The sequence below is a fragment of the Podarcis tiliguerta genome (genome assembly GCF_965153285.1).
Source record: "Podarcis tiliguerta genome assembly, chromosome: Z".
NCBI lineage: Eukaryota > Metazoa > Chordata > Lepidosauria > Squamata > Lacertidae > Podarcis > Podarcis tiliguerta.
Window position 1 is genome coordinate 4,633,667 of NC_139553.1, and position 26,873 is coordinate 4,660,539.

Below are 26,873 nucleotides of genomic sequence, written 5' to 3' on the forward strand. Positions count from 1 at the left end.
ATTAGATATATGGTGATGTTCATAACTGCACATACACAGATCAACACAGGAAGACCAACCTGGAACCATTTTGATTCCTAAACTGACCAAATCTTTCCTCACAAGATATGTCTTAAAGCCTCCCCATTGTCTTCTTTCCTCACAAGATATGTCTGTTTGAATAAGGTGTGAACCTGTGACCTGGCTCAGGAAATAAGTGACCTGGCCCAGGAAATAAGTATTTTAGCACTACAAAAGAATGGTCAGGCACCCCAGACAATCCAATCAAGTAACTTGTCAGACAGGAGATAGTAGAGGTGAGAGGAGAAAAACAACATTTAAATTCCTGTGATGTATGCATGTACCTGAGGGGTGGTCTTAGGTTACACCCCTTCTGTGATGTATGCATAATGTTTCTGGGGGTGGTCCTGATCTAGAGAATGGGATTTTCAAAAGTCTTTATAAGCTCTGGCACAGCAATTCTGGGGGGTCCTCTTCCTCTCCTGCGTGTGAGGGGAGCACCCTGTTGCAACAGATCAATAAAGATCAAGCTTACTAGCTGCTTTGCTTCTCAATATTCTCTGGTTGGCCTCTGTTATTTTCTCCTACCAATAGGGAACCTATGTAAGGACTCTATATGGGCTCTTGGATACCCCATAAGGGAAAAGGGCATATTTTTATTTACAACAGGGCCTGAGATAGTTAATACTGGGGAAGGTATTCTTTTAGGTTTTGGGTCCCAATACCATTTAAGGCTTTGTGTGCTATTTCTAACACATTGAACTGAGCCAAAGTAGCTAATTGATAGCCACTTTTGATGAAAAGCATTACATAAACACACTAAATAAATGGATAAAGCATTAATAATTATGTTGTTGTTACTGTATTACCGTATTTTTCGCCCCATAGGACGCACCTAGGGGTTTTTTTTTGGGGGGGGGAAATAAAGAAAAAAAATTATTCCCCCCCCCAGGTGCAGGGCTGGCGCGGGGGAAGCCCGAGCTTCCCCCGACCCCAGCCCCCAGAACAGGCTGCTGCTTGCAAGCCTTGCGTGCCCGGCGGGACCTGCCGCCGGGCGCGCAAGGCTTGCGGACACCTTCCCGAAGCACGGTGTGTCCTCCAGAGGCAGCTTATCTTTGCATGCAGGGGAAGTTTGTAACTCACCTGGGGTTGGAGAGCCATCTGTTTCCCTCACCTTGTTTAGCTGGCCAGTTGAAGCCATTCCTGGGGTGTGGCCGCTGCCACATGCTAACAGGACAGCTTCTAGGATCCACAGGTGAGAGCTGAGTACAGGGCAGGGACCAAAGGAGGACAAACTACCTTGGAAGGAGCATAACTGACCCCCACCAGAGATACTACCCCTCCCCCAACACTCCAAAGGGAAATAGTAAATAAGTAAGTAAGTAAGTAATATATTGAAAGGGGCAGGAAGAAAGACTTGGGACTATCATGCGTATGATGATATGCCTTTTGTGCTTTATCAGTGGCATAGCCAAATGAGATGCAGAATTGTTGGGACTTTCCAGGCCTTCCTTACCCTGTGTGTTAGATTGCTGGGTTCCCCTGATATGTGAGAAGCAGTTATCTTAAAGGGATGGGGGCAGGCAGCTTCAGATTTTGTGTGACAGGAGATAGCTGTTGCCCTACCATCTGGAGCCAAGTCATCAGTCCCACCTGCCAGTTAAAACAAACAAATAAGTAAATAAAGTGCAGGATCTCTGCATTTACAACTGCCTCCTGTCCACCAAGCTTTCAGCTGCTTGGGCTCCTGCTGCGATCTTGCCATCACAGATTGGCCAGGAGTTCCTGCCTTGCTTTTAAAAAAATAAATAAAACAAAAAAGGACATTGACAGGGTTTTGCTTGCTGTAGCAGTTTGGCTGTCTTCCCCGCTGCACATCTTATGCAGTTACACTGCCGCTCTGTGTGTCTCTTCCTCTCTCTCATACTGTACTCGCTTTGGTCAGTGTTGGCTCTCAGTTTTGTTGGCTCCAAGTCTGCATCATGATTATCACGTTTGGCTCCAGTTTTCTTTCCTCCTTCCCCTCTCCCATTTCCTTGCTGGCCCACCTCTCCTTCTTTCCTCCCGGCTGATTTGCATGTTACAGTCAGCTGCTGATCTGTCTACTTAAGAGCTTGCATGAGTGGGCTGCTTGCATGAGCTGTACTGTGTGTGGGAGGAAAAGGAAGCCGGACCAGGGATTTCCATTTCCAAGTGCTCCCAACCCCACTATTCACATAAGTCTAGTGTTGCACAATCACGCCTGTCTTGCATGTGGTGTGTAGTGGTTCAGAGTGTTGTACTAGGACCAGGGAATTTCAGGTTCAAACCCCTGCATGGCCAAGAACCTTACTGGGTAATATGGGGCCAGTCTCAAACTCTCAGCTTAGCCTACCTCACAGGGTTGAAGAAAATGGTGAAAGAAGAACTCGTTAAAGGAGTAGTAAGATAAAAATTATAGGGTTGTACCCAACTAAATTCTGTTCAGACTCATTAAAGTTAATGTACCTAAGTTAGTAATATACATCAGTTTCAATGGGTATACTCTTGAGTAGGACTAACATTGGATACCACCCATAATTAAATATTGGCCATTATAATATACAGTGGTACCTCGGGGTAAGAACTTAATTCGTTCTGGAGGTCTGTTCTTAACCTGAAACTGTTCTTAACATGAGGTACCACTTTAGCTAATGGGGCTTCCCGCTGCCGTGCGATTTCTGTTCTCACCCTGAAGCAAGGTTCTTAACTTGAGGTACTATTTTTGGGTTAGTGGAGTCTGTAACCTGAAGCATCTGTAACCTGAGGTACCATTGTATATATAATAAATTCATGTCGCCTGGACAACTTCACAAATGAGTAGTTTATAAAATTTAGAGAATCCTCATTAAAACTTATGCATAAGTGGCAGTATACACCTGTGAGGCCATCCTGAATATCTAAGGAAGTCAATCCTGCTGCCTAGGCTAAGTGGTCCAGTACCCAACTGGGAATAGGGCTGTGCAGCCAATGCAGGATTAACCCCTGACCTCCTGCTCCTGCCAGGTGGAAATGGTTTGGGGGAAATGGCTTGGTGGGCAAAGAGTGGCCTGTGGATTAGAGGTTCCCCACCTCAGGTCTGTCTAGCAGTCCATTATGGCTCCTGTAACAGGCAACCAAACACTCACACAAAGGTCTCTTCCTTTCCCATCATGTGCTGCCTTATCCGTTTTAACTGCAGGATGCCAGGGATTAAACTTGTGACATTTTCAGGCAAAGTATGCATGGCCAATGGTCAGAGATGACGGAGCTTGTCCTCCAACAGCGTCCGGAGGAGCACCAGGTTAGGGAAGAGGGCCATACTCTGTGTTACTGCTCCAATCAGAGAATGAGAAAATGTGATGGTTTTTTAAAAAAATAAATCAGGAGTGGCAACCAAATCTCGGAATTCTCTCCCAGACAGGCCTGCCCTTCAGGAGATAGATGAAGTCCACTCTGATCAGTTCTTGAAGTTTTGGGTTGCTACTTGTTTCTGCTCTCCTTTCTTTTCCCTTCTTATTCAAGTGTTTTCAGGTTTCTTTGCTGCCTCTTTCTTTAATTTGTAATTTAAAATGATGCACCAATGTTAAGCTTACCCTTCTTTTTACGTGGTATTGGTTTTAACCTGGTTGGCCACTGTGGGTGACTCATGGAGGCAAAAGGCCAAGATGTAAAGCATTTTTGGACCCTCTAGAGCACGGGTGTCAAACACAAGGCCCGCGGGCCGAATCCGGCCCGCCAGACCTCGTCATGTGGCCCGTGTAGCCGCCGCCGGCCGCCAGCCTTCACCTTTTATTCTCGCTTTTTTTACACAAGAAAGCTGCCTCTTCAACGCATGCGCGGCAGCCTACAAGCCAGAGAACGTCTGCCCTCTAGCGGCGCAGTGACAATAATTTATGATAATAAAGAGTGGACACATAGTCCTACAGATACAACCGGCCCTTTGAGGGTGACCAAACTGCTGATGCGGCCCCCGATGAATTTGAGTTTGACACCCCTGCTCTAGAGTGTCAGTATTTTATTGGGTGGAGGGAATTCAACCACATATTGGTACATTGGCTTTAGTGAAATAAAAGTGGATTCATTGCCATACAGCAACAAATCCACTTTTTAAAAAGGACCATGTGTGTGTGTGTGTGTGTGTGTGTGTGTGATTTGGAAAGTGACAGAGAAGTGCACTGAATAGCATGGAACAAATGAATGACTAGCATGAAGACATTTAACCCTCCCGCCTAAGCAAAGCAGGGTGAATTGCAGGATGTGTGCTGCTTGTAAACAAATCAGAGTGGATGCTCAATTAAGATCTGCCACATAAGTGTTGCAGAAGCGAATCAAGTGACTGCTGAAAAAAATAGATTATCTGGCAGAGCCTCTAAATAAATGTCCTCAGCTCTATTTTGATCATGGGATAAGCCCAAGGTTCCTCACTGTCCTTTTGAAAGATTCTTACAAGAGAATACTTTTAACTCGGCTTGGCCACTCTTCTTTAAAATTCTCTATTTGAGGGTTAGACAGTTTTTGCCATTTGTAGCTTGAGAGAGACACCTGCTGTTCATTCCTCATGTACAACTTTCTTCCTCTCCCCCGTCCCCACTTTTTAAAATGTTGTATATTTGTGTATATTCATGTGTGCCTGTGTGTGTTTTTCCCTAGGGTGCTCGAGGTCCTGATGGACTAGTGGGTGAACCAGGGCCGCAAGGTGCTAAGGTGAGCCCCCCCCCACCAGATCCAGAGAATGTTAAGTGTGGCTAGATTATTTTGGGGCATGTTATGAACTTTGTCCATTGCACTGTGGGAAGCTAAGGAGCTGTGAATGTTTCGTAGCCTTGCAAGGCAGATGCTGAACCAGGTTTAGTTGGATTTGTGTGACCCTTTCAGTTTGTGATGGAGATTAAGAAGTGTATGGTCTCAAGCATATGTTGAAGTTCTGCCCACTACTTTTAATGGTCCCTTAGTGGTGAAATAAACATAGTTTATATGTGCTCAAAAACACTCTCTTCTGTTTGTTATTTCTCATTACTGTTTGCCAAAGTGCATAATTACCTGGTTTGGAATATGGATTTTTCTGGCCCTTAATGTTAAGAAGCATTATTAATTGAGCGTCATTTCTCAGAGAAGTTCTTTTCTGGCCCTTGTATTCATGACCCTAGAAATGTTTATTTTTTTCACTGAAATTCTGGCCACTTTACCGTAGCTCGGGCAGGCAAGCTTTTTCTAATAGACTTCTAAGAAAGTGCAAATACCAACCCAGTTCAGAAAAAGACTGAAGGGAGTTAACCAATCACCACTTCAGATATGCCAGAGCATATTCTTATTTTCATGTTATTTATTAATTACAGCCCACCTTTCCTCCTAGCAGCTCAAGTTACAATATTCACCCCCTCTCCATTTTATTTTCATAATGATCTTGTGAGAGACAGCTATTGAGTCGAGCTCATCCAGGGAGTGGGATTTGAAGCCAGGACTCCCTTGTCCTAGTCTGACACTCCAGCTGCTGACTCACATATATGTGAGTTATATTTTGGGCAATGAATGTAAGTTCGTCATCATCATCATCATTACATTTTAATAGCAAGAAAAAAAGCGACAAAGAAAAATGCTCACACCATCAGTTCACTTTAAGCATGCAGTAATCATCTTCAGGGACGCGGGTGGCGCTGTGGGTAAAACCTCAGCGCCTAGGACTTGCCGATCGCATGGTTGGCGGTTCGAATCCCCGCGGCGGGGTGCGCTCCCATCGTTCAGTCCCAGCGCCTGCCAACCTAGCAGTTCGAAAGTACCCCCGGGTGCAAGTAGATAAATAGGGACCGCTTACCTGCGGGAAGGTAAATGGCGTTCCGTGTGCTGCGCTGGCTCGCCAGATGCAGCTTGTCACGCTGGCCACGTGACCCGGAAGTGTCTCCGGACAGCGCTGGCTCCCGGCCTATAGAGTGAGATGGGCGCACAACCCTAGAGTCTGGCAAGACTGGCCCGTACAGGCAGGGGTACCTTTACCTTTACCTTTAATCATCTTCACATCCCCCTTAAATTAAGTACATTAGTCAATATAAATAATCCAGATGTCAATAGATACCCACTGATGCTTCTGGGAAATACGTTCAAATGTAGCAAGGGTAGTGAGTTCCTCAAACCATTGCATGCTCATCCTTCCAGGCTTGAAATATAAGCTTCTAAACAACCACAAGTGTTCACAAATTCTACTTCTGTTGTCCTGCCATTGATATGAATACAAGTTGTGAATGGGCAAATGTATGATTATGAGTACATGCATACATACATAATTTTATTTGCATGCCTTTCCAGGGACTCAGCTATACAGCTGCAAATAAAGCGTTTTAAGTGTGTTTTAAGTGCAATATACAATGTGACACTAGGTGGCGGCAGTGAGTCTTATGGAAAATTCAATGTATTTTTAAGAACGCTTTTTTTAAAAAAGCATTTTCAGAATGGTTTTTATATGTGTGTAGATTCCACCCAGGATTCAAACGATGCCCAAGGTGGCTTGCAAGATGGAAAAAAAAATACACAACTTCAACGTAACAAGAGTAGTCATAATAGACAATAAATAAAACATTCAAAGAATACACAACCAAATCAAACTATTTTGACATAAATCACAAGATCTAAAATAAAGATACAAAAAAGCCCCATCCAGCAACAATACCCCTTCCACCCCTGCACAAGAGTTTGTTCAACAGCCTCAGCTTCTGCAGCTGGAGTCAGTCAGGGTCCCACGCTCCCAGGCCAGGTGCGGAAAGGCATGAAAGGCAATGAGCAAGTCTTCCAGGAGTCAATGCCAAGATGGTGTCCCTGCATGAGACTGGTAAAACGATGATGATGATGATGATGATAATTTATTATTTATACCCCGCCCATCTTGCTGAGTTACCCTAGCCACTCTGGGCGGCTCCCAATTGAGTGTTAAAAACAATACAGCGTTAAATATTAAAAACCTCCCTAAACAGGGCTGCCTTCAGATGTCTTTTAAAGATAAGATAGCTGCTTATTTCCTTCACATCTGAAGGGAGGGCGTACCACAGGGCGGGCGCCACTACCGAGAAGACCTTACTTCTCGCAATGAGGGAACCGCCAGAAGGCCCTTGGCGCTGGTTCTCAGTGTCCAGGCTGAACGATGGGGGTGGAGACGCTCCTTCAGGTATACAGGACCGAGGCCGTTTATACCTAGAACCCACAGACAAGCAACCTATTGTGATGTAGAGAGTTGGCTGAAAGCTGAGGTTTTAAATTGGGTCAGAACTTTAGAATATTCATGCTAGCTTATCTGCTGAACAGGGGAGTCTTCCAGGCTGGCAGAAGCATTGCTGTCAATCTCCATGTTTGACTTTGAAGCTTTCAGGGTTTGGCCTCCTTCTCAGAGCTAAATCAAGTTAAATATCAGGGTGAAGGGTCAAAAGACAAAAAAAGTGGTGTTTCCCCTGGGTTTTTCCAGCCCCCTTCCCATTCTGATGTTTAACTCACACCTTTTCTGCACTGTGTTTTTACAGTCTTGACTAGGATGGGGAAGAAATTCGATTCTGTCTGCATTTAAGAGGCAAACGTACCTCATTATCTTTATTTAGACTTCATCTGAATTCAGTACATACCTTACTTATTTGCATAGATATGATCTCCGTGAATTCATGGTGGCTAAAATATTGCCAAAGCAACCAAAAGCAAAGCCTTTTTATTTTGGAGTCAACAGAATGCTCACACATGGCTAAAAATAATCCATCTGTGCAGAAAGTCAGAACAGTTCTTATCACGAGAAAGCTTTCAAAGGGCTCTTGGAAACCAGGACTCTTGATATAATACCCTGAAGGTTTGCAGAGTTTGGCTCTGGCAGCACACAGCAGGGCAGGATTTTCCAAAGCCACATCAGAGCCCTCTTCCACCCCAGTGGGAAGCATTTGGCCCAATCCTCTGATGTAGTTAAAGGCTCCTCATTCACACTTCCAGTCGCCTCACCAGTTTCTCCTGGGAAAACCCACTGTTTACCTTTGGATTGAAGCAAATGTCAATCAGGATTTCTCCAGATTGGTGTTTGCTCCAATTTGGCCTTAAAGAGCAGGTTTCCCAGGGGAAAGCAAGAGGGCAAAGGCAAAACCACTTGGGCCCAAGCAGAAAACCACTTGGGCCTGTGCTTTCTAAGCATGGGGCAAGTGGAGGTGTGGATGAGCCTTAAGTCAAAGCATTTTTCCACTTGCCTACCTATGCCGCCATTTTCTCCCCCTTCTTCAGTTGATTCTCTGCTTTAGACAGTAAGCCTCGTGGGGTCAAGGACCTCTCCTATCTGTTCTTTTGTAAGGTGCCATGCACATAAAGGTAAAGGTAAAGGGACCCCTGACCATTAGGTCCAGTTGTGGCCGACTCTGGGGTTGCGGCGCTCATCTCGCTTTATTGGTTGAGGGAGCCGGTGTACAGCTTCCGTGTCATGTGGCCAGCATGACTAAGCCGCTTCTGGCGAACCAAAGCAGCGCACGGAAACGCCGTTTACCTTCCCGCTGGAGCGGTATCTATTTATCTACTTGCACTTCGATGTGCTTTCGAACTGCTAGGTTGGCAGGAGCAGGGACCGAGCAATGGGAGCTCACCCGTCGCACGGGTGCGAACCACTGACCTTCTGATCAGCAAGCCCTAGGCTCTGTGGTTTAACCCACAGCGCCATCCGCGTCCCATGCACATAGATGGCACTATATACCTGTAAGATTTTCTCACTCCAACTGATCACTGTGTTCTTCAGGTGAGGACCTCCTGCAGATGCCATTTTATCAGCAGGTCTGTTCCACACAATATAGGAATCAGGCACCTATCTTTTAGATTTCCCTCAAATATTAGATGGGCAGAGACTTAGTGTTGCCTCTGAAGACCTTCCTCCTCCAACAAGCCTTTTAAGGAAAGATATTTCCCAGTCCACCTCTGTGTTTCCTGCCCTGGGCTCCTCCAGGAGCAAGGATGGGAGAGAATAACAGTAATAATAAAAATAATATTAATAAACTTCCTTTCTTCCTTCTAATAGGGTCTTCCAGGACATCCAGGGAAACAGGGACCAGATGGGCAACAGGTAAGTCAGTTAAACTTTGGAGTGTCTGAAAGAGATGTGTACATTAATTCCATTCTGCAAAATTGAATTCGGGCTGTTTTTAACTCAGATCTAGTTTTAGTAGGACTCCCTGAACTACACTATGGCTAAAAAAGAAAATGAACAATAGCAACAAAATGATTCCCCCATCCCCATACTCCACCTGCCCCTGCCCCCCAGGACCTAACAACAATTTATGGGCCACAATCCAATGCAGATCTAAGTCTGTTGAATTTTGTGTGCATAAATGCACTTGAAGGGTGCATAGGCACATTTTAGCAGAGTGGCCTTGCCACAGTAGAACTGCACTCCCCCTGATTGGGCCAGATGTACCTTCTTCTCTGTAGGATCATAGAAGAAAATGATCCGGCCAGTTTTCAACATAAACCAGCTGTGCACAGGGCTCTTTGACTGACAATAGTGACATCACAAAGCCACTGCTCCCAGTGCTGCTTTCCAAAACACAGACCAGGGTTTTACTGTGGGGGTGGAGTGAATAATGTACTGTGAAACACTCTTTTAATTGGACAAACTTGTAAGGAGCTTGAGGGCAGGATGCAAAGAGGCAGACAGCTTGCCAGAACTCTGGATGGGGACTGTGAAGGAGGAAAGCAGCCCTAGATTTGGAGACAATCACATGTTATTTGGGGCACTTTCAGGCTATTGCTATTTTCAAATGGGGTCCAAACACATACTGGCAAATTCAGGTAACACCACTAAGGCTGCTTGGATGGGTCTTGCGCAACAAGCCCACTCGCCCCCCCCCCCCAATATCAGACTTGTTGTGATAAGGAAAGTGATGGGAGAATTCCTTTGGAAACTATGGGATAATTGCTTGCATTGTATTTCATTGCATTTTTGCCTAATCTTCCTGATAAAGAATATCAGGATGAATGCTCAATAAACAGATCTTTTGGAAGCAACTGTGAAGAGTGAATTGTGGGGTGGGAGCCAAGCTTCCCCCACAAAAGAGTGGGGAAGTTCACTGACTACTGTTACCTATCTATGCACACATTACCTGTCCTAGGTAAGGTACCCATGCCAGTAACGAGAAACTGATATGTAAATGGTTCTCTCCTTAAGTTTATACATAGGAGAAAGAACAGGCAATTCTTTCCTAAAGGATTCATACTAGTTATTTTATACCCCCCGCCCAAAAAAAACACACAACAGGAGGTTAAGCATACGCCTAGCTATATCGTAGAGGATCCTTCTCTCATCAGGCTTCTCAGCAAACTGTAGCACAGGATGGACTTAAGACAAAAATGTGTGCAGGCTCTGGGAGGCAGGGGAGTGTGTGAAATACAGGCCCCAGGCACAAATTCACCTCTGGAAAAATTAAGGTGGCAAGTGGCCCAAGTCTCACAGGCAATGTGCTTAGCAGCATTCTCAACCACTCTCTAAGCCAGCCTTCACTGATCTGGTGCTTTCCAGCTGTTTTGGACTACAACTCCCATCCATTCCAGCCAACAACACTGGGGGTGATGGGAGTTGTAGTCCATAACAGTTTGAGGGCATCATATTGGTGAAGGTTGTGGTTAGCAAATGGTGTAGGTTTTGCTTTGCTTTGCTTTTCAAAAATGGTTAAAACGGAGGAAGGACCAGCTTTCAACACAGGAATTCTTGAACCTGTAGTGCTCCATGTATTGCTGGACTATAACTCCCCTTACTACTGTCCCCTGACCGACATTGGTTGGGGCTGGTGGGAGCTGGAGTCCAGCAACATCTGGAGGGCCACAGATCCTCCAGCCCTTCTCTGGACAGCCACCCCACCTGGACTGTCCCTGAAGTGTCCCTGAAGCATCCTTTATCTTCCACCGTGCTTTTGCTGCCAGCTTACCAAGGCATGTTTTTGTTTGGATTCATACTCATAACTGTAACTGTGTTTTCAGGGAAAGATAGGAGAGACTGGTGAGATGGGATCTCGTGGCTTCCCTGTAAGTTCATGCTGCATCCTGTTTTATAGCAAACTTTGTTTCTTTACTTAATAATTTTACCTGTTTATTTTGAAATGCACAACAAGCATCTCAGCAATGTATGGAAAGTAAAGTGTTAGAGCTGAAGTACAAACAACATAATAAGCATTATACAGTGGTGCCCCGCAAGACAAATGCCTCGCAAGACGGAAAACCCGCTAGACGAAAGGGTTTTCCGTTTTGGAGGTGCTTCGCAGGACGAATTTGCTATGGGCTTGCTTCGCAAGACGAAAATGTCTTGCGATTCCTGGGGGTTTTTTCCCCGCTCCCCACCCCCTTTTTCTAAGGCACTAAGCTGCTAATAGCCTTTTAGCAGCTAATCCACTAATCCCTTAAGCCTTTAATAGCCGCTAATAGCCGCTAAACCGCTAATAGCGCTAATCCGCTAATGGGCTTGCTTCGCAAGACGAAAAAACCGCTAGACGAAGAGACTCACGGAACGGATTCTTTTCGTCTTGCGAAGCACCACTGTATATACTGACTCTGTGACAGTCTTGAGGCATTATCTTGATGCCCAGGCAGATTCATATAGATATAAAGGACTAAAACTGCAATACCTGAAGGCCTGCCTCTCTCTAGATGAACCAACTGGATCCTAAATAAAAAAATTACTTCCAGTTGCACCTTAGAGACCAACTAAGTTTGTTATTGGTATGAGCTTTCGTGTGCATTCAGATACCTATCTGAAGACTTGTGCATGCACACGAAAGCTCATACCAATAACAAATTTAGTTGGTCTCTTAAGGTGCAACTGGAAGGAATTTTTTTATTTTGTGTTGACTACAGCAGACCAACATGGCTACCTACCTGTATCGACAACTGGATCCTGCAATCATCGTCTGAGGCCCATCTTTGTGTTCCTTCTCCACAAGAGGTCTGGAGGGAGGCAGCATGAGAATCTGCCTTTTCTGCAGTGGCTCCAATTTGTAGAATGCTCTCCCCTGGGAGGATCACCTGGCACCTTCTCCCTACACCTTTAAGCCCCAGGCAAAAATGTTTCTCTATATCCAGGCCTCTGGTTGACTAGCATGTCATTGGTTCGTTTTTGTTTTTATTACGTATTTTGTGTTTTCATTTTGTATTTTTATGTTGCGAACATAAATGTGATAATACAAGATCACTTTCTACTCCCCTCTCCCATTTCTCATTTTTGCCCAAAGTCAGTAAGCTTCAACATTCCTGCTGTTTCACAAATTAATCTTAACACAACCGTTGGATGCTTACAATTATATGCCCAGGACCATTGATGCCTTTACACAATACATAATTAATTATGTAAATTTGTTGCAAGAAGTGGTGGTGGTTGCTGGCTTAGGTAGCTTTAAAAGGGACATGATTATTGTGTTTGTATTTATTCTTATTTATTGTAAAATTTATTGCCTCTTGTTCATCGAATTGTCCCAGGGTGGGTTACATAAACATATTACAGTGCATATATATATTAGCCTGGAGAAGACAAGACTGAGATGTGGTATGATAGCCATCTTCTAATATCTGAAGGGCTGCCAGATGGAGGATGAGAGCCAGTGGTGGTATCATTACAATGGTTAGAGCACTGGACTAGGACCTGGGGGATCAAGGGTTCAAATTCCCGCTCAACCATGAAGCTCACTGGGCATCTGATTGACCACTGTGATATGGGAAACATAGACCATGGAGAAGGTTTGTTTTCTGTTGCTCCAGAAGGTGGGAGCAGAATCAGCGACAGATTACAAGAAAGGTTATTTCAGCTAAACATGAGGAAGAACTTCTTGATGGTATAAGCTGTTTGACACTGAAACAGACTGCCTTGGAACTTTGGAAGATGATGGATTCTCCTTCATTAGAGATTTCTAAAGAGAGGCTGGATCCCCCAACCAAAAAAAAAAATCAAGAACATTTCATGCATTAGTAGGAAATATGGAGTAGGTGACCTTCTGGGATCCCTACCAACCTTAATAAATCTGTGTCAAGATAGACCTTTGGCCTGACCTTGCAACCACTAGGGGCGAGGAATATTTGTGGGCCTTGCTGTCCTTGGACTCTCATCAACTCCAGCCAGCATGGCCCAAGGTCAGGGATGACATTGTTGCTGTCCAACAGCATCTGGAGGGCCACACGTTCCCCTGCACTAGGGGATTATGAGTTGATGTTGGTTTTGTTTTTTCCTAAATGGAACGATATATGTGCCCTGATAGAATATCTAACAGGTTAAATTAAATGTCGTCATTGGTCATACCTTTTCTCTGGAATTGGGTCAGTTTCCATTCCAGAGAGTGAGGCACTAGGTCATTTCTCCTTTCTAGTTCTGAATCACCTTCTTGCTCCTTTTATGAAATATTCGCAAGGTGCTATTGAGTGACTAAGAGGTGTGAAAATTTGCACTCCAACCTCGAACTCTGAACTTTTTGTTGTCCTGCTTTATTCCAGGGTATCCAAGGACCTTCTGGACCCCAAGGAGCTAAAGGGCCTCCAGGAGACCCGGCAAGTACCCACCACAGCCCCCTTCATCCCAGGCCACAACAAATCTAAACTTTCTTTCTAATGGGAGGCAGGCTCCAGCAGGCTACTTCTGGGGAGAGAGTTCCATAATAGCGGAGCCACCAACACAATGCTCGCCTCCTGAATAGAGCATCCATGATCAAAGGCAGCCTACCACTGAATACCAGTTGCTGGGACATGGGGAAGGGAGACGAATGATTCAATAATTCTGTGAAATGGTGGGAGAGGACTTTACATTCAGCTTGTGGGGAACATAACACTGGACCAGATGAACCTTTGATTTAATCCAGTAGAGATCTTCTGACTGTTCTTAGACATTAGACAGGCGCTCCCAAATCCATAACAAAATGCAGCCTAAAGGAGACTTCAGATGTGGTGATCACCGCCTTAAAACAGGAATTACAGTGGTACCTTGGTTCTCAAACTTAGTCCATTCCGGAAGTCCATTCCAAAACCAAAGCATTCCCAAACCAAGGCACACTTTCCCATAGAAAGTAATGCAAAACGGATTAATCTGTTCCCGACTTTTAAAAACAACTCCTAAAACAGCAATTTAACATGAATTTTACTATCTAACGAGACTATTGATCCATAAAATGAAAGCAATAATCAATGTACAGTGGTACCTCGGGTTAAGTACTTAATTCATTCCGGAGGTCCGTTCTTAACCTGAAACTGTTCTTAACATGAAGCACCACTTTAGCTAATGGGGGCTCCCGCTGCCGCCACTCCGCTGCTGCGCGATTTCTGTTCTCATCCTGAGGCAAAGTTCTTAACTCGAGGTAGTATTTCTGGGTTAGTGGAGTCTGTAACCTGAAGCATATGTAACCTGAAGCGTATGTAACCCGAGGTACCACTGTACTGTACTATAAAATAAATAAGACAGTATTGTAGATGATAAAAATTAAAATTAAAAAAAAATATTACCTGCACTAATGATAGTCATTGTTTGGATGGAACGCCTTTTATCCATTTCTGCAGTCACACAATCAATCAATCAATCAATCAATCATAAAATGAAAAACAAGCCACAGACACAAAAATGAAAAAGCCACACAAATGAAAATGCAAAAATAGCAAAAGCTAAAGCACCAAATATCACCTTAGAACACTGCAATCAGAAACGGAAGACTTTCATTACGATGGGGGTGGGGACTTAAATTTGCTGCTTAAGGGTAAAAACGGGAGGGGGAAAACCTTAATTACTATGCAGGGGGGGACTTAAATTTGCTGCTTAAGTGTTAAATGGGAAGGGGAAAGCCTTAATTACTATGTGGGCGACTCAAATTTGCCGCGCAATAGTAAAAACGGAAGCTCAGGAGCACGTTTGGCTTCCGGGCCAAGTTGGAAAACCAGAACACCTGCTTCCGGGTTTGCAGCATTCGGGTTCTGAGTTGTTTGGGAACTAAGCTGTTCAAAAACTGAGGTACCACTGTGGACAAATCAGTGTAGGAGAGGTGGCTATTAATCATGGTAGCTAAACAGAACCTCCATATTCAGAGGCAGTCTACCCCTGCAATACTAGTTGCTGGAAGGGCAGTAGTTGTGGGCGGATGCATGCCCTGTTTATAAGCATTGCAGGGAGCACTGGCTGGCCATTGCTGGGAGCAGGGTGCTTATTTACTCTATGTGGCCCTTTATTTTGATCCAGCAGGACGCTTTCCATACATTCTTAACAATATGCATCTTTATTTCAGGGACCTCAGGGAGCTCAAGGTCCACCTGGGCCTTTGGGAGAAATTGGACATAAGGTAGAGAATAATCTCCCCCTCTCTCATACCCACCTCTTTAATCTTTGCAGAAGTCCATTCATTGTCCTCTCATTCAGGGTGTTTGATAATTGCAGGAAGAAACTTGCTGGGTATGGGAGAAGAACTGCATTTCCCACGAATAAACTTTATTGGTATTTATTCCTGGGAAAACACAATGGAGCCCCTGGCTGGGGAAAATCTCATTTGGATCCTCCACTGTGATAGTTCTGCCTGCAATGTATTTCAGTCAATAAATCAATAAGTTTATTGTTCTATCCAAAGGCCACGACTAGTTTGCAGCTACAATATGAATAAAATAATGTAGAACATGCATCTGTGATATAAACCAACATCTGTAAAGTAAGAAAATGAAGATACAAGAGACACCGCCGAGGTTAAATCCAGCTTAATTCCAAATTTAAAATCACCAAAATAAACCATATTAACTGCCTGACAAGACTTGATATTTTCTCAAGTGAACTCCATTAAACTGATGGTACAATGATGGAGGAGGGAAAAGTGGACGTTAGAATGACAGGACAAAAAATGTACATGGCTGGTAGGAAACAGTGTGTTCAAATAGGTTATCCATGTGTAATCATAGAGTAATTTATAATTGCATTTTCATTTGCTATACACATGTGTTCTCCATTTGTTGACAATGACCTTTTACTTTGTTCTTCCTCCCCACTCTACCAGGGACCTCCTGGCCTGGCAGGGCAGCGTGGACTTCCAGGTGAAACAGGCATGAAGGTAAATGGGGGTGGCAGGGGAACACGCACCTCTATATGTGATGTTCAATCAGAGGGGTAATTATGGCTTTTGTTTCTGCGATGTCTTGGTGTCAAAGAGCGTGCTGGTCAGTAAATCGTACAGTTCAAAGTTGGAGTAGACTATTGGCAAAAACACGATCTGCACAGGAACGTCACACCTATAAAGCATAGCAGCTCATCTCTGGCAAGTTTTGTCCCCAGTAGCAGAGACCGAAGATCCCTGCCTTCCCACAGTTCCCTCCTCTCCAGGATTCCCCCAAAGCAATCTGAGACTGCATCTGTGTGAAACTAACCTCTTTTTTGACCTCTTTATGCCTCTCCTGGTTCTGGGAGATATGGGAGGGGAGCTTGTCACACCTGGAGGAGGAAACACCTGTGCCTCTTCAGCAGCCTGACTCATCTCTGCCTCTAGGCCTCTGCCTCTTCTGATTCTGTCCCTGATTCTGAACTTCTCTGTGCCACAGACTCTATCCGCTCACTAAGCACTGTTACCTCTTCGCTTCTGACACCTCCTCTTTCCAGTCTTCTCCCTCTGACCACTGCTCATTGTCTCACCACCAGTCGCTGTGCTGTGCACCTTCTTCCCTGGGTGGTTCCCCAGCTGGTTCCTGCCACCATTCCTCTGCATCCATGACATCTGGGCTGTTTTTGACAAGATGGATGAAGGCAAAGGTGGGGGTAGGCCAGTTGTAGGCAGCAAGGTGGACATGGCAAATGTCTGGTTCCCAGTCTGGGTTGGTCCAAACTAAGGGCCTCTCCAGACTGGTGTTTTGTTGCAGGTATATTCTACATGTTCTTGACACAGTAAGAAGACATTAGTGGTGGATTTATTCTGCTTTATTTGTTCTGTGCTGGTTTCCCAGCACTACCACATTCTTGCTGTCTGAAGGGGTGCTTTTGCACTATGGCCCTCGCCCAACACAGAACATTTGTGGTTTAAAAGGTTAAGGAAGTCTGTTACTGTTGTTGTTGTTGCTGTGCTGCTGTATGAACAACATACAATAAAAAGAATAATAATGATGATGATGATGATGATGATATATTTATTATTTGTAGCCCACCCATAGGGTTGGGTTCCCCAGCCACTCTGGGTGGCTTTCAAAAAATTATTAAAATACAGTAATGCATCAAACATTAAAAGCTTCCCTAAACAGGGCTGCCTTCAGATGTCTTCTAAAAGTCTGGTAGTTGTTCTCTTTGACATCTGGTGGGACAGTGTTCCACAGGGTGGGTGCCACTACCAAGAAGGCCCTCTGCCTGGTTCCCTGTAACTTGGCTTCTCACAGTGAGGGAACTGCCAGAAGGCCCTCAGCGCTGGACCTAAGTGTCCTGGCTGAATGGTGGGGGTGGAGATGCTCCTTCAGATATACTGGATTGAGGCCGTTTAGGGCTTTAAAGGTCAGCAGCAACACTTTGAATTGTTCTCGGAAGCGTACTGGGAGCCAATGTAGGTCTTTCAAGACCAGTGTTATGTGGTCTTGGCGGCCATTCCCAGTCACCAGTCTAGCTGCTGCATTCTGGATTAATTGTAGTTTCTAGGTCACCTTCAAAGGTAGCCCCACGTAGAGCACATTGCAGTAGTCCAAGCGGGAGATAAGCAGGACATGCACCACTCTGGCAAGTCAGTGCATGGGCAGGTAGGGTCTCAGCCTGCGTACCAGATAGAGCTGGTAGACAACTGCCCTGGACACAGAATTGACCTGCGCCTCCATGGACAGCTGTGAATCAAAATGACTCCCAGGCTGTGCACCTGGTCCTTCAGGGGTACGGTTACCCCATTCAGGACCAAGGAGTCCTCCACACCTGCCTGCCCCCTGTCCTCCCAAAACAGTGCTTCTGTCTTGTCAGGATTCAGCCTCAATCTCTTAGCCACCATCCAACCTCCAACTGCCTCCAGGCACTCACACAGGACCTTCACCGCCTTCACTGGTTCTGATTTGAAAGAGAGGTAGAGCTGGGTATACTATATCATAATAAGTTAAGAATTACAATTCCATTTATAGCCTGCTCTCCATGAACTTGTCCAATCCTCTTCTAAAGGCATCTGGGCTGGTGTCCATCACTGCTTCCTGGGGGAGGAAGTGCCATAGTTTGATTATGCGCTGGGTGAAGAAGGACTATCTTCTGTCCTTCTGCCACAGGATGCCAAATGAATGGCTTTCACCATACCACAGATGTTAGCAGTTTGAATTATCTCCCCCCCCCCCAATCTGGGCTCTTAGAAGAAGAACAGCCCCCCCTTTTTATTTCTTGTCAGCTGATTAAGGTTTTTGCCCTTGTTGCTGAAGAAGTTGTATCACATATATGGTGGATAACTTGCTTTGCTTTTAGTGCAGTTTCCTTTATTGCTTGTGTCCCCCCTTCTCACCCCATGGCTATGTTTGCCTTGGCAAACCTTCTAAAGGCAGCAGCAGAGCTACTGTGTCTTTGGACCTCTCCCCCTCTGCTCCCCCCAGGGTCTGTCTAAGATTTCAGCTCTGCGGTCTCTGCCTGCCACTTGGCAACCTTCTTAACCTTTCCCTGGAACAAAAGCTCCCATTTATGTTTCTTGATCTGCAGCCTTTCCCATCGGCTGGCCTATCAGGGAGCAAGGTCCTGTTGTGAGCAGGAAAAGGGGAAATGGACAGCCGTATCCGCTGGAAGGAACTCTCTGCGCAGTTCGGTTAAAAGAATACTGGCATGATGGTCACAAGTGTGTGATTATTTGTGCTACTGCTTGTCTTTGATTCCTTGGGCTACAGCAAAACAAATCCACTTAAAAAAAACAACACGGGACTTTTTGTAGTTTAGAAAATGGTTGAAAGGTATGTGAGGAACAAATGGTTATGGGAAGATGTCTGTTCACTGCAGTTGTGTAAGGTAGTCTCTTTCCAGTCTGGGTTCCAATTGGGGCCAGATCACTCTGTGCCCAACCCAGTCTATGTCCCGAAGGTAAGCAGGGGCTTTGCACTAATGAGGGGCCCAGGATCCAACCTCTGTTCGGCCCTTGTGCAAACAAATCAGAATGAGTGGTCAGTCCATAGGTTTTCTGCAGGGGCCCTTGGAGAATATCCCTTCACTGAAAAATTGTGTATTTAAAAAGCCTTTGAGGCCAGTGAGCATCATGACCCCACATGTGGCAGCAACCTCTGCAACTGCATTATGCATTGTGTGAAGTATTACACCCCCTCTTTCTCCATGTCAGATTAGGACCAAGGAGCCCATAAAGCCCTCTGGGGGACCTTGAGCAAGCCAGTCACTCCCTCTGTGTTAGCCTAACCTGTCTCACAGAGTTGTGAGCATAAAATGGGTCAGGGGGACAGGGCAGAACCATGTACACTACCTTGAGCTCCATAGAGGAAAGGCTGGGGTCTAAATGTAGTGAGTAAATGAATAAATACATTGTTTTCTTGCATTTGACTTCAGTTCTTGTATTCTGAGAGATCAAATAACTTCTCCTGGTTTGCTTTCTTCACACTAGTGTCATCAAGTGTCAGGGTTGCATGTGAATTATTCAAGATTTTAGCTTTCTTGGGGTCAAGGGCTGAGGCTATCTTATCAGTTTTTGCTCCTCCAGCACCCCTCAGACTCCAGCTTTTGAGTCATCAGGCATACCCAAGCTCTGCCCTCACCCAGGTCACCAGGCTCCACCCCTTGTTTTCTGGACTCTGCTCCCTCAGGCTTAAAGCTCTGAAGCCCTGAGAACCTTGCAGCCTTGCTTTATGCAGTTTTCTAATGTAATAATAAGCTGTCTTCAAAATTTGCCTCCCCGTCCTTCCCTCTTTGCCCCTTTAGGGTGATCTTGGACCTCTTGGGATTCCAGGAGAACAAGGCCTCATTGGCCAAAGGGTAAGTAGAAGTACCATTTCTATGAAGGGGCTACTTGCAGTTCAAACAAAATATGGACCATAGTGCTGGGCTGAATTGCCCTCCCATTTTGCAGCCCTGAGTAGTTTGGAGACCAGGTTTCCCAAAGGTTCTTCTACACCTGTATCTACCTGTTTGCACTTTGCAATCTGCTTAGGTGATAATATTATTCCCTTGGTGAGCTCAAAACATGTCTTGAGCTGTTACCAGTCCATGTTGACAATGCTGAGCTTGATGGACTCGGCGTGTTACCTTGAGCAGGGGTCTGCTCTTAGCTGCTGGATGCCCAGACAGGGTCATGGTCCAAATGGGCACAGCTGCAGCTATAGAAAGTAGAATTGTGTCTGGAGGCGCCAGATGAAGGGGTTCATGGGCAGGTACGTTTGAGGATCAAGTTCTAGCAAAGGCAAATCAAGATGCCAAGAGTCTGTTACTGCCACCTTTTGCTCCAGATTGCTCTGTCACAGGGCAGTTGTTGGGTTTTGAGACCAGTCTTTATCGACTGGTATTGACTTTCATAACAGGGACGCGGGTGGCGCTGTGGGTAAAAGCCTCAGCGCCTAGGGCTTGCCGATCGAAAGGTCGGCGGTTCGAATCCCCGCGGCGGGGTGCACTCCCGTTGCTCGGTCCCAGCGCCTGTCAACCTAGCAGTTCAAAAGCACTCTTGGGTGCAAGTAGATAAATAGGGACCGCTTACTAGCGGGAAGGTAAACGGCGTTTCCGTGTGCGGCTCTGGCTCACCAGAGCAGTGATGTCACGCTGGCCACGTGACCCGGAAGTGTCTCCAGACAGCGCTGGCCCCCGGCCTCTTGAGTGAGATGGGCGCACAACCCTAGAGTCTGTCAAGACTGGCCCGTACGGGCAGGGGTACCTTTACCTTTACCTTTATTGACTTTCATGGGTTTCAGAGGGGACATTCCCAGCCCCACCTGGAGATACCAGGGTTTGAACCTTAGACTTTCTGCTTGCAAATGTTTTTGTTCTACCACTGAGTCACAACCTTTACCAAGATGGAGATTAAAGGCCTATCCATGCTCACCTTTCCTCCACGCCTTCCAGACATAGTCTGGGTTTAAAGCTCCATGCCCAAGCACCTTTTTTTTTTCATTTTTCTCTGCTCTGGAGTTTCCCTTGCAAAACCCCACCCTTTACAGCACACTGTGGGAAACCCGAATTGAAGTTTGAGCACTAAAGAGCGGGTTTTCACAGGGAAAGCTCCAGGGTGTGAAAAAAAGAACACTCAGACGTGGACCTGTACCTGGAAAGAGTGAAGCAAAGGTGTGTGTGGGTAAGCCCTAAAATGAGCTGGTGGTCAGGTTTCACTCGGGACTGTGCCTACAATTAGGGAGAGGGAGGTGACTGCTTCAAGCAAAATAAGGTGGTGGATGGTATACAATGTGCCAGACAGGTGCTCAAGGACAGAGTGGTTTGGGCTCAGCACCCCGTAAGCTAGCCTGGTGATGATCTGTGATGGTTGTAAGTGCTGACAACTTTCCTATGTTTCTTTCGTAGGGCGATCTGGGCCTTGAAGGTGACAGTGGCCCTCTAGGGCCAGATGGGCTAAAGGTAACAATTTTGTGATTTTTCCCCAAGAAAGGCCCTGTTTGGCTGAATCTTGATTTACCCAAATCTCCTTTCTCTTGAATGAGCCTGAAATCCCTCCCGCCTTACACAGTTGAAGCCTCAGGAATGTATATCCTTTCCTTTTTGTTATTTCCCCACTGGACTCCATAACTGTATGAGCTCAAGTACTTCCATTCCTGGAAAACTCTGCTGAAAAAATCTCCAGCAGCTTATTGTGTCAATCCAGCAATATGATTTGCTGGTCTTCGCTGCTGCCATCTCTCATGAACGTCTGAGCCAGACAATCTCTTCTTACAAGATAATCCCTTATTTTAACCTCTTGCTGTGTCTCCGCCCCCCTGCAGGCTTATTGAATGGTTCCTTTCCTGCCCTCAGCTAAATGATCTGGCTGCTTTTTGCTGCTCAGGCTTTTGACCAAAGTCTGGCTTTCTTTGCATGTGGCAGAGTGAAGTGGGGTGGGTAAGAGAACGGATCCACTGCGTGCAGCAAATGGATGAAATCATTTGTAAATACTCCCTGCAAGTAGAAAATTAGTGTCTCATGGAGACAGAGGGTTGTATCCACCAAAGTTATTTCCTGAGTGAAACGATTCCTGTTCATGTTGCAGAGCTTGCCTTCTCTCTCTTCCTCCTCCACGCCCCCCCCCCAGCACCTCCCCCAAATCTGCTCTGGGGTTTCCCTCAATCTTCTGGAGGAGATTAGGAAGAGTATGTGGGGTGCACGGGGGGGAAAAGAGGGAGAGGTAGTTCCAGTGCACATGCGAAAGTAGGTCTGCTTGCTCAGTGAATTTGCTGGATTCGTCCCCGAAATTCATTCCCTGCTGTGTGGGTTTGCTACTTTCAGGGAGCTTATCCATTCTGTCGCTTCGGGCTCATCCAGACTTCCTTTTGCGCTGCACTTTCCAGGCACAGATCCACAAGTCTGTTTCTGAACAGGGTCCTTTTTCTGTCTTCCCACCACTCTGTCCCCCAAAACTAGCCGTTTATCACTAAATCAGAACAAATGGCAGTCAGGTTTTCTGTGGATAGCTGTTTGTCCTGATTCAGCTGTGAACAGTGAGTTTTATCAGGGGAAACGGTAGGACTAAAAAAACCCCCCAACTGTATGGAGACAGACCTAGGGCTCATCCATGCTTCCATGTGCCCCACCACTTTCTCCCAGGAAAACCCACTGTGTAGCGCTGAATCAGAGCAAATGTCAATAGGTAATTTGATATAAATTTGCTCTGGGACCCTAGGATGAAAGTTTTGCATGAATGTTGTGAGATGACAACTTGGCCGCTGCCTCTTTCAAATGGGCCCATTAGATCAGTCTTGTAAAGAAGCCCACAAAGGTTACTAGCTAGCCCCCCCCCCAATATATTAGCCTGCTAAAAGGCTAGTAGCCTGCATTTCCATACTGGCCACAGAGAATGGGGATGCCACACCCTGAAGCAAGAAAAGCAAGCTACTAGTCAGACGGGGTTGGCGCTGTGGGTTAAACCACAGAGCCTAGGACTTGCCGATCAGAAGGTTGGCAGTTCGAATCCCCGCGACAGGGTGAGCTCCTGTTGTTTGGTCCCTGCTCTTGCCAACCTAGCAGTTCAAAAGCACATCAAAGTGCAAGTAGATAAATAGGTACCGCTCCGGCGAGAAGGTAAATGGCATTTCCGTGCGCTGCTCTGGTTCACCAGAAGCGGCTTAGTCATGCTGACCACATGACCCGGAAGCTGTACCCCGGCTCCCTCGGCCAGTAAAGCGAGATGAGTGCCGCAACCCCAGAGTCGGCCACGACTGGACCTAATGGTCAGGGTTCCCTTTACCTTTACTTTACTAGCCATTTAGCAGGCTCATAAAAATGATTGACTTCTACCAAACTGGCTGGTAGAAAAGGAAAGGATTGTTCCAGCCCTCCATAACCACCTTCTGGCTGAGTGTTCATGCCGATTGTGCAGTATTAGGTCTTCATTCCTGAGCAAGTAGCACAAAAAAACTAAAAAGCTTGTGATGGAGGAATGTCCTTTTTCTGCCATCCATTTTCTGAATGGGGGGATAGAGAAGGGTGTGTGAGCATGTGTATAAACTAGCCTACTAAAATTTACATGGATGGCCCCACCCACTTTTGCCTCTGGCCCTCCCCACCACTGGCATGTGGCCCCTGGATGGTTGCCTGGAATGGAATGCGGCCCTTTTTCTGAAAAAGACTCCCTATCCCTGCCATTCAAGTCTGGCTGGAACTGCATCCTTCTCTTGGCCGATGAAGAAAGATGCAGCATGAATGAAATTTCCCTGCTGGTATCTTCATTCACTTCCCCCTCTGCTTTATAAATTTGTAACAGTCAAATGTGAATTGGACATAGAGCTGGCAGACCATGTTCTCAAAGGAGTGCTGGGATCTGGTGCTGTGGTTTATTAGCAATAACAAGTGTGTGTAAACAATGAAGTACTTGTAGACTGCATAGAGCAATAATTGCCACTGTAAATCCCTGAGAGGGATGTAAGCCCATTGCACAGATGAAGCACAGAAGAGCCTGCAGCTTGCCTAAAATCTTCCTGGTGTATGTGTGGCCTAGGTGGGATCCAAACTTGGGTTTCTCAGTGCTAAGTCCAGCCCTTCCCTTACTGTAACACGCTTTTAATAGGGGGCATAAGAGCATGCATCCTGTTTCCAACAGAATGTAGTCATGTACTTCCAAGAAGAAACCTAGCAGAGCATGAAGACAGGGCAACAGCCTTTGCTTGCTGTTTTCTCCTCCATGCAGCATTTAGCAACTGATATTCAGAGGTACACGGGACGCGGGTGGTGCTGTGGGTTAAACCACAGAGCCTAGGACTTGCCGATCAGAAGGTTGGTGGTTCGAATCCCCGTGAAGGGGTGAGCTCCCGTTGCTCGGTCCCTGCTCCTGCCCACCTAGCAGTTCGAAAGCACGTCAAAGTGCAAGTAGATAAATAGGTACCACTCCAGCGGGAAGGTAAATGGTGTTTCCATGCTTCTCTGGTTCACCAGAAGCGGCTTAGTCATGCTGGCCACATGACCCGGAAGCTGTACGCCAGCTCCCTCAGCCAATAAAGCGAGAGGAGCGCCACAACCCCAGAGTCATCTGCGACCGGACCTAATGGTCAAAGGTCTACTACCTCTGGACCTGGAGGTTTCATTTTAACTGTCATAGCCCATAGGGCCAATAATTTGTTTACTCCCCTTTGAAAGCCAGTGGCCATTATCGTGGCTTGTGAATGCCATAAATCAAACAGTAGTCCTAACTCCTGATCAGCAGTGGCAGGGCTTGATTAAATGTTATATCCAGCACTGCATCCATAGCCCTGTTCCTTGCACTGACTGGGCTACAAGTGGTGGGGGGGGGACAAGGGGGGGAAGTCTCTGCATTGAACTATAACGGATTTCTGTCGCATTCTTTTTCCTTGCTGGTGAAACTCAACGCAACCTGTGAGGAAAAACAGAAAAGCAACTTACCCATGTCACTCTTCCAGGGAGACAAAGGAGAACCAGGCCTAGAAGGAGGAACAGGAGACAAAGGGCAGGAAGGCATCAAAGGAAAAGAAGGACCTCCTGGATACCCTGGGCCCACAGGCGTTCGAGTGAGTTTGCAAAATCACTTGCTTTTTCTTCGAATAATTTTACTTTGCTGTTTAACCATGCTGGCATCTTTCCTTTTTTCCTTCTTTTGCTTCTTTTTCAGGGTTTGGGTGTTGTTTGTACCCTTTCTATTCTTACAATATGGGTCTTAACGGAGTTTCCATTTTGGTGATTTCACATACCTACCAAGGTTCCTAAAGCAATTTGATATTTTCTTATGTACCAGGGTGGGGGGCTGTGGGACACAAAGGTAACCCTTCAGGCTCCCTTCTGCCCCACTTGAGATGCTTGGCGTAATTCTGCTCATCCAAACTCCTCCACCAGATTGCGAAGTTCCCATAACTATGTAAAACTGTCAAATGGGAATTGCTTTTAATTTGCACGGGTTACAAAATGGAACTCTGGAGGATGGGGCAGAATTTGTATTACAGACAGCGACCATTTCTCATGGAGGTTCCATTGCTGGTCCCTGCATGTGTTGGCAGAGCACATCTAAGTAAACCCCACCCCACCATACCCTGCCCCACCCCCTTTACAACCCCATTACGCCTTCTTCTGGGTCCAAAAGGACCTGTGCATTGGCAATTGTGCATCAGTTGCACACACCCAAAATGGTCATCACCTGCATATTTGCATCAGTTGCACACACCTGCAGGATTTTCTTTTTACTTATTCAAAGTTGTTATTTATGTGGCACGGAGTACGCCCATAACTCTGACTGTAGCTTTATGGTATCTTAATCTGGTGAGCAGGAAGCGCTCCCAGTCACCCACTACTGATACCAAGAATACGGTTAGCCATCTTGCAGCAGGGGCCGCTCCTGTCTTTTAGACTCTGCAAAAAAAGAAAACCCAAACTTCTCACCCATTTTACAAGAACCAATATAACCAATGAGTTTTAAAAACAACTACACTCACACAAGCAGTGTTGAGCTATGCAGCACCAGTAAAGAAGCTAGACCAGATTCTGTGTCTGCCCTCTGTCAAAGCACACCAAAGTGCATGATGGAACCAATATATTGTTGCCAGCTTGTAATCACTTCCCTCTGTTATTCTTTATTGCAGTGTTATGGTGCCATCTCAAATTTTAGTACATATTTTTATATAGTCTGATTTTAAAACACACACACACACACAGGCTAAACACTGGCTCAGACAAGTTGTGAAATAACTACATTTTCAGTCTTACAAAAGTTTGCTAGCTCAACTGCTTCATGCCACCTGCAGGCCTGCCTCCCCTTTTCTTAATCCATCCCATAACCTTTATCTGCTCCTCCGTTTCTATCTTTGTCAAGTTCTGCACTTTTAATAAAGTACTGTTTGGGGGCAGGGCAACTATCGTGTAGCAGAATCCTATTTGTTTGCTTCCTCTGAAGACATCTGGAGGTTGCTTTCTTTATGTTAGGAGTGTGAGATTGGCCTCATCTAGTCCAGCATCCCTTTCGCCCAGTGTCCAACCAGATACCCCAAAGGGAAGGCATGTTTCCACGTCTGACTCAGTATAAGGCACCTTCTTGTGTTACCATGTGGCAGAACTACAACTCCCTCTCTTGTCCTGAGCTCGCTTTGTGGCCCCTGAAGTTCTCTTTGACCGAAAGTGCCTAACAAAACATTTGGTCAGTCCAAGGAGAGGGCAGAGAAGAGATTGCAGGAGTGAGCCCAGCTAAAGCACAGGAGAGAGAAAAAGGAAGAGAGAATTGGGATTTGACACATGTGCTGATCATTAGTTCCACTCAGAGTGGAACCATTGGAATTGAGGGACATGACAAACATAGGTTTATTAAATACAACGGGTATCCTCTGAGTAGAATGTA

The 26,873-nt window shown here is 45.8% G+C and overlaps 1 protein-coding gene across 1 annotated transcript in view; it reads left to right on the plus strand.

Moving 5' to 3' along the window:
• The window catches only part of COL27A1 (collagen type XXVII alpha 1 chain), a 242,848-nt gene that overhangs the window by 161,385 nt on the left and 54,590 nt on the right, over positions 1–26,873 (plus strand). The window contains exons 29-37 of the mRNA XM_083424399.1: positions 4,651–4,704; positions 9,014–9,058; positions 10,969–11,013; positions 13,462–13,515; positions 15,231–15,284; positions 15,984–16,037; positions 19,832–19,885; positions 21,416–21,469; positions 24,955–25,062. Coding sequence (XP_083280525.1) covers positions 4,651–4,704; positions 9,014–9,058; positions 10,969–11,013; positions 13,462–13,515; positions 15,231–15,284; positions 15,984–16,037; positions 19,832–19,885; positions 21,416–21,469; positions 24,955–25,062 — 522 coding nt within the window. The remainder of the gene's footprint in view (positions 1–4,650; positions 4,705–9,013; positions 9,059–10,968; positions 11,014–13,461; positions 13,516–15,230; positions 15,285–15,983; positions 16,038–19,831; positions 19,886–21,415; positions 21,470–24,954; positions 25,063–26,873) is intronic.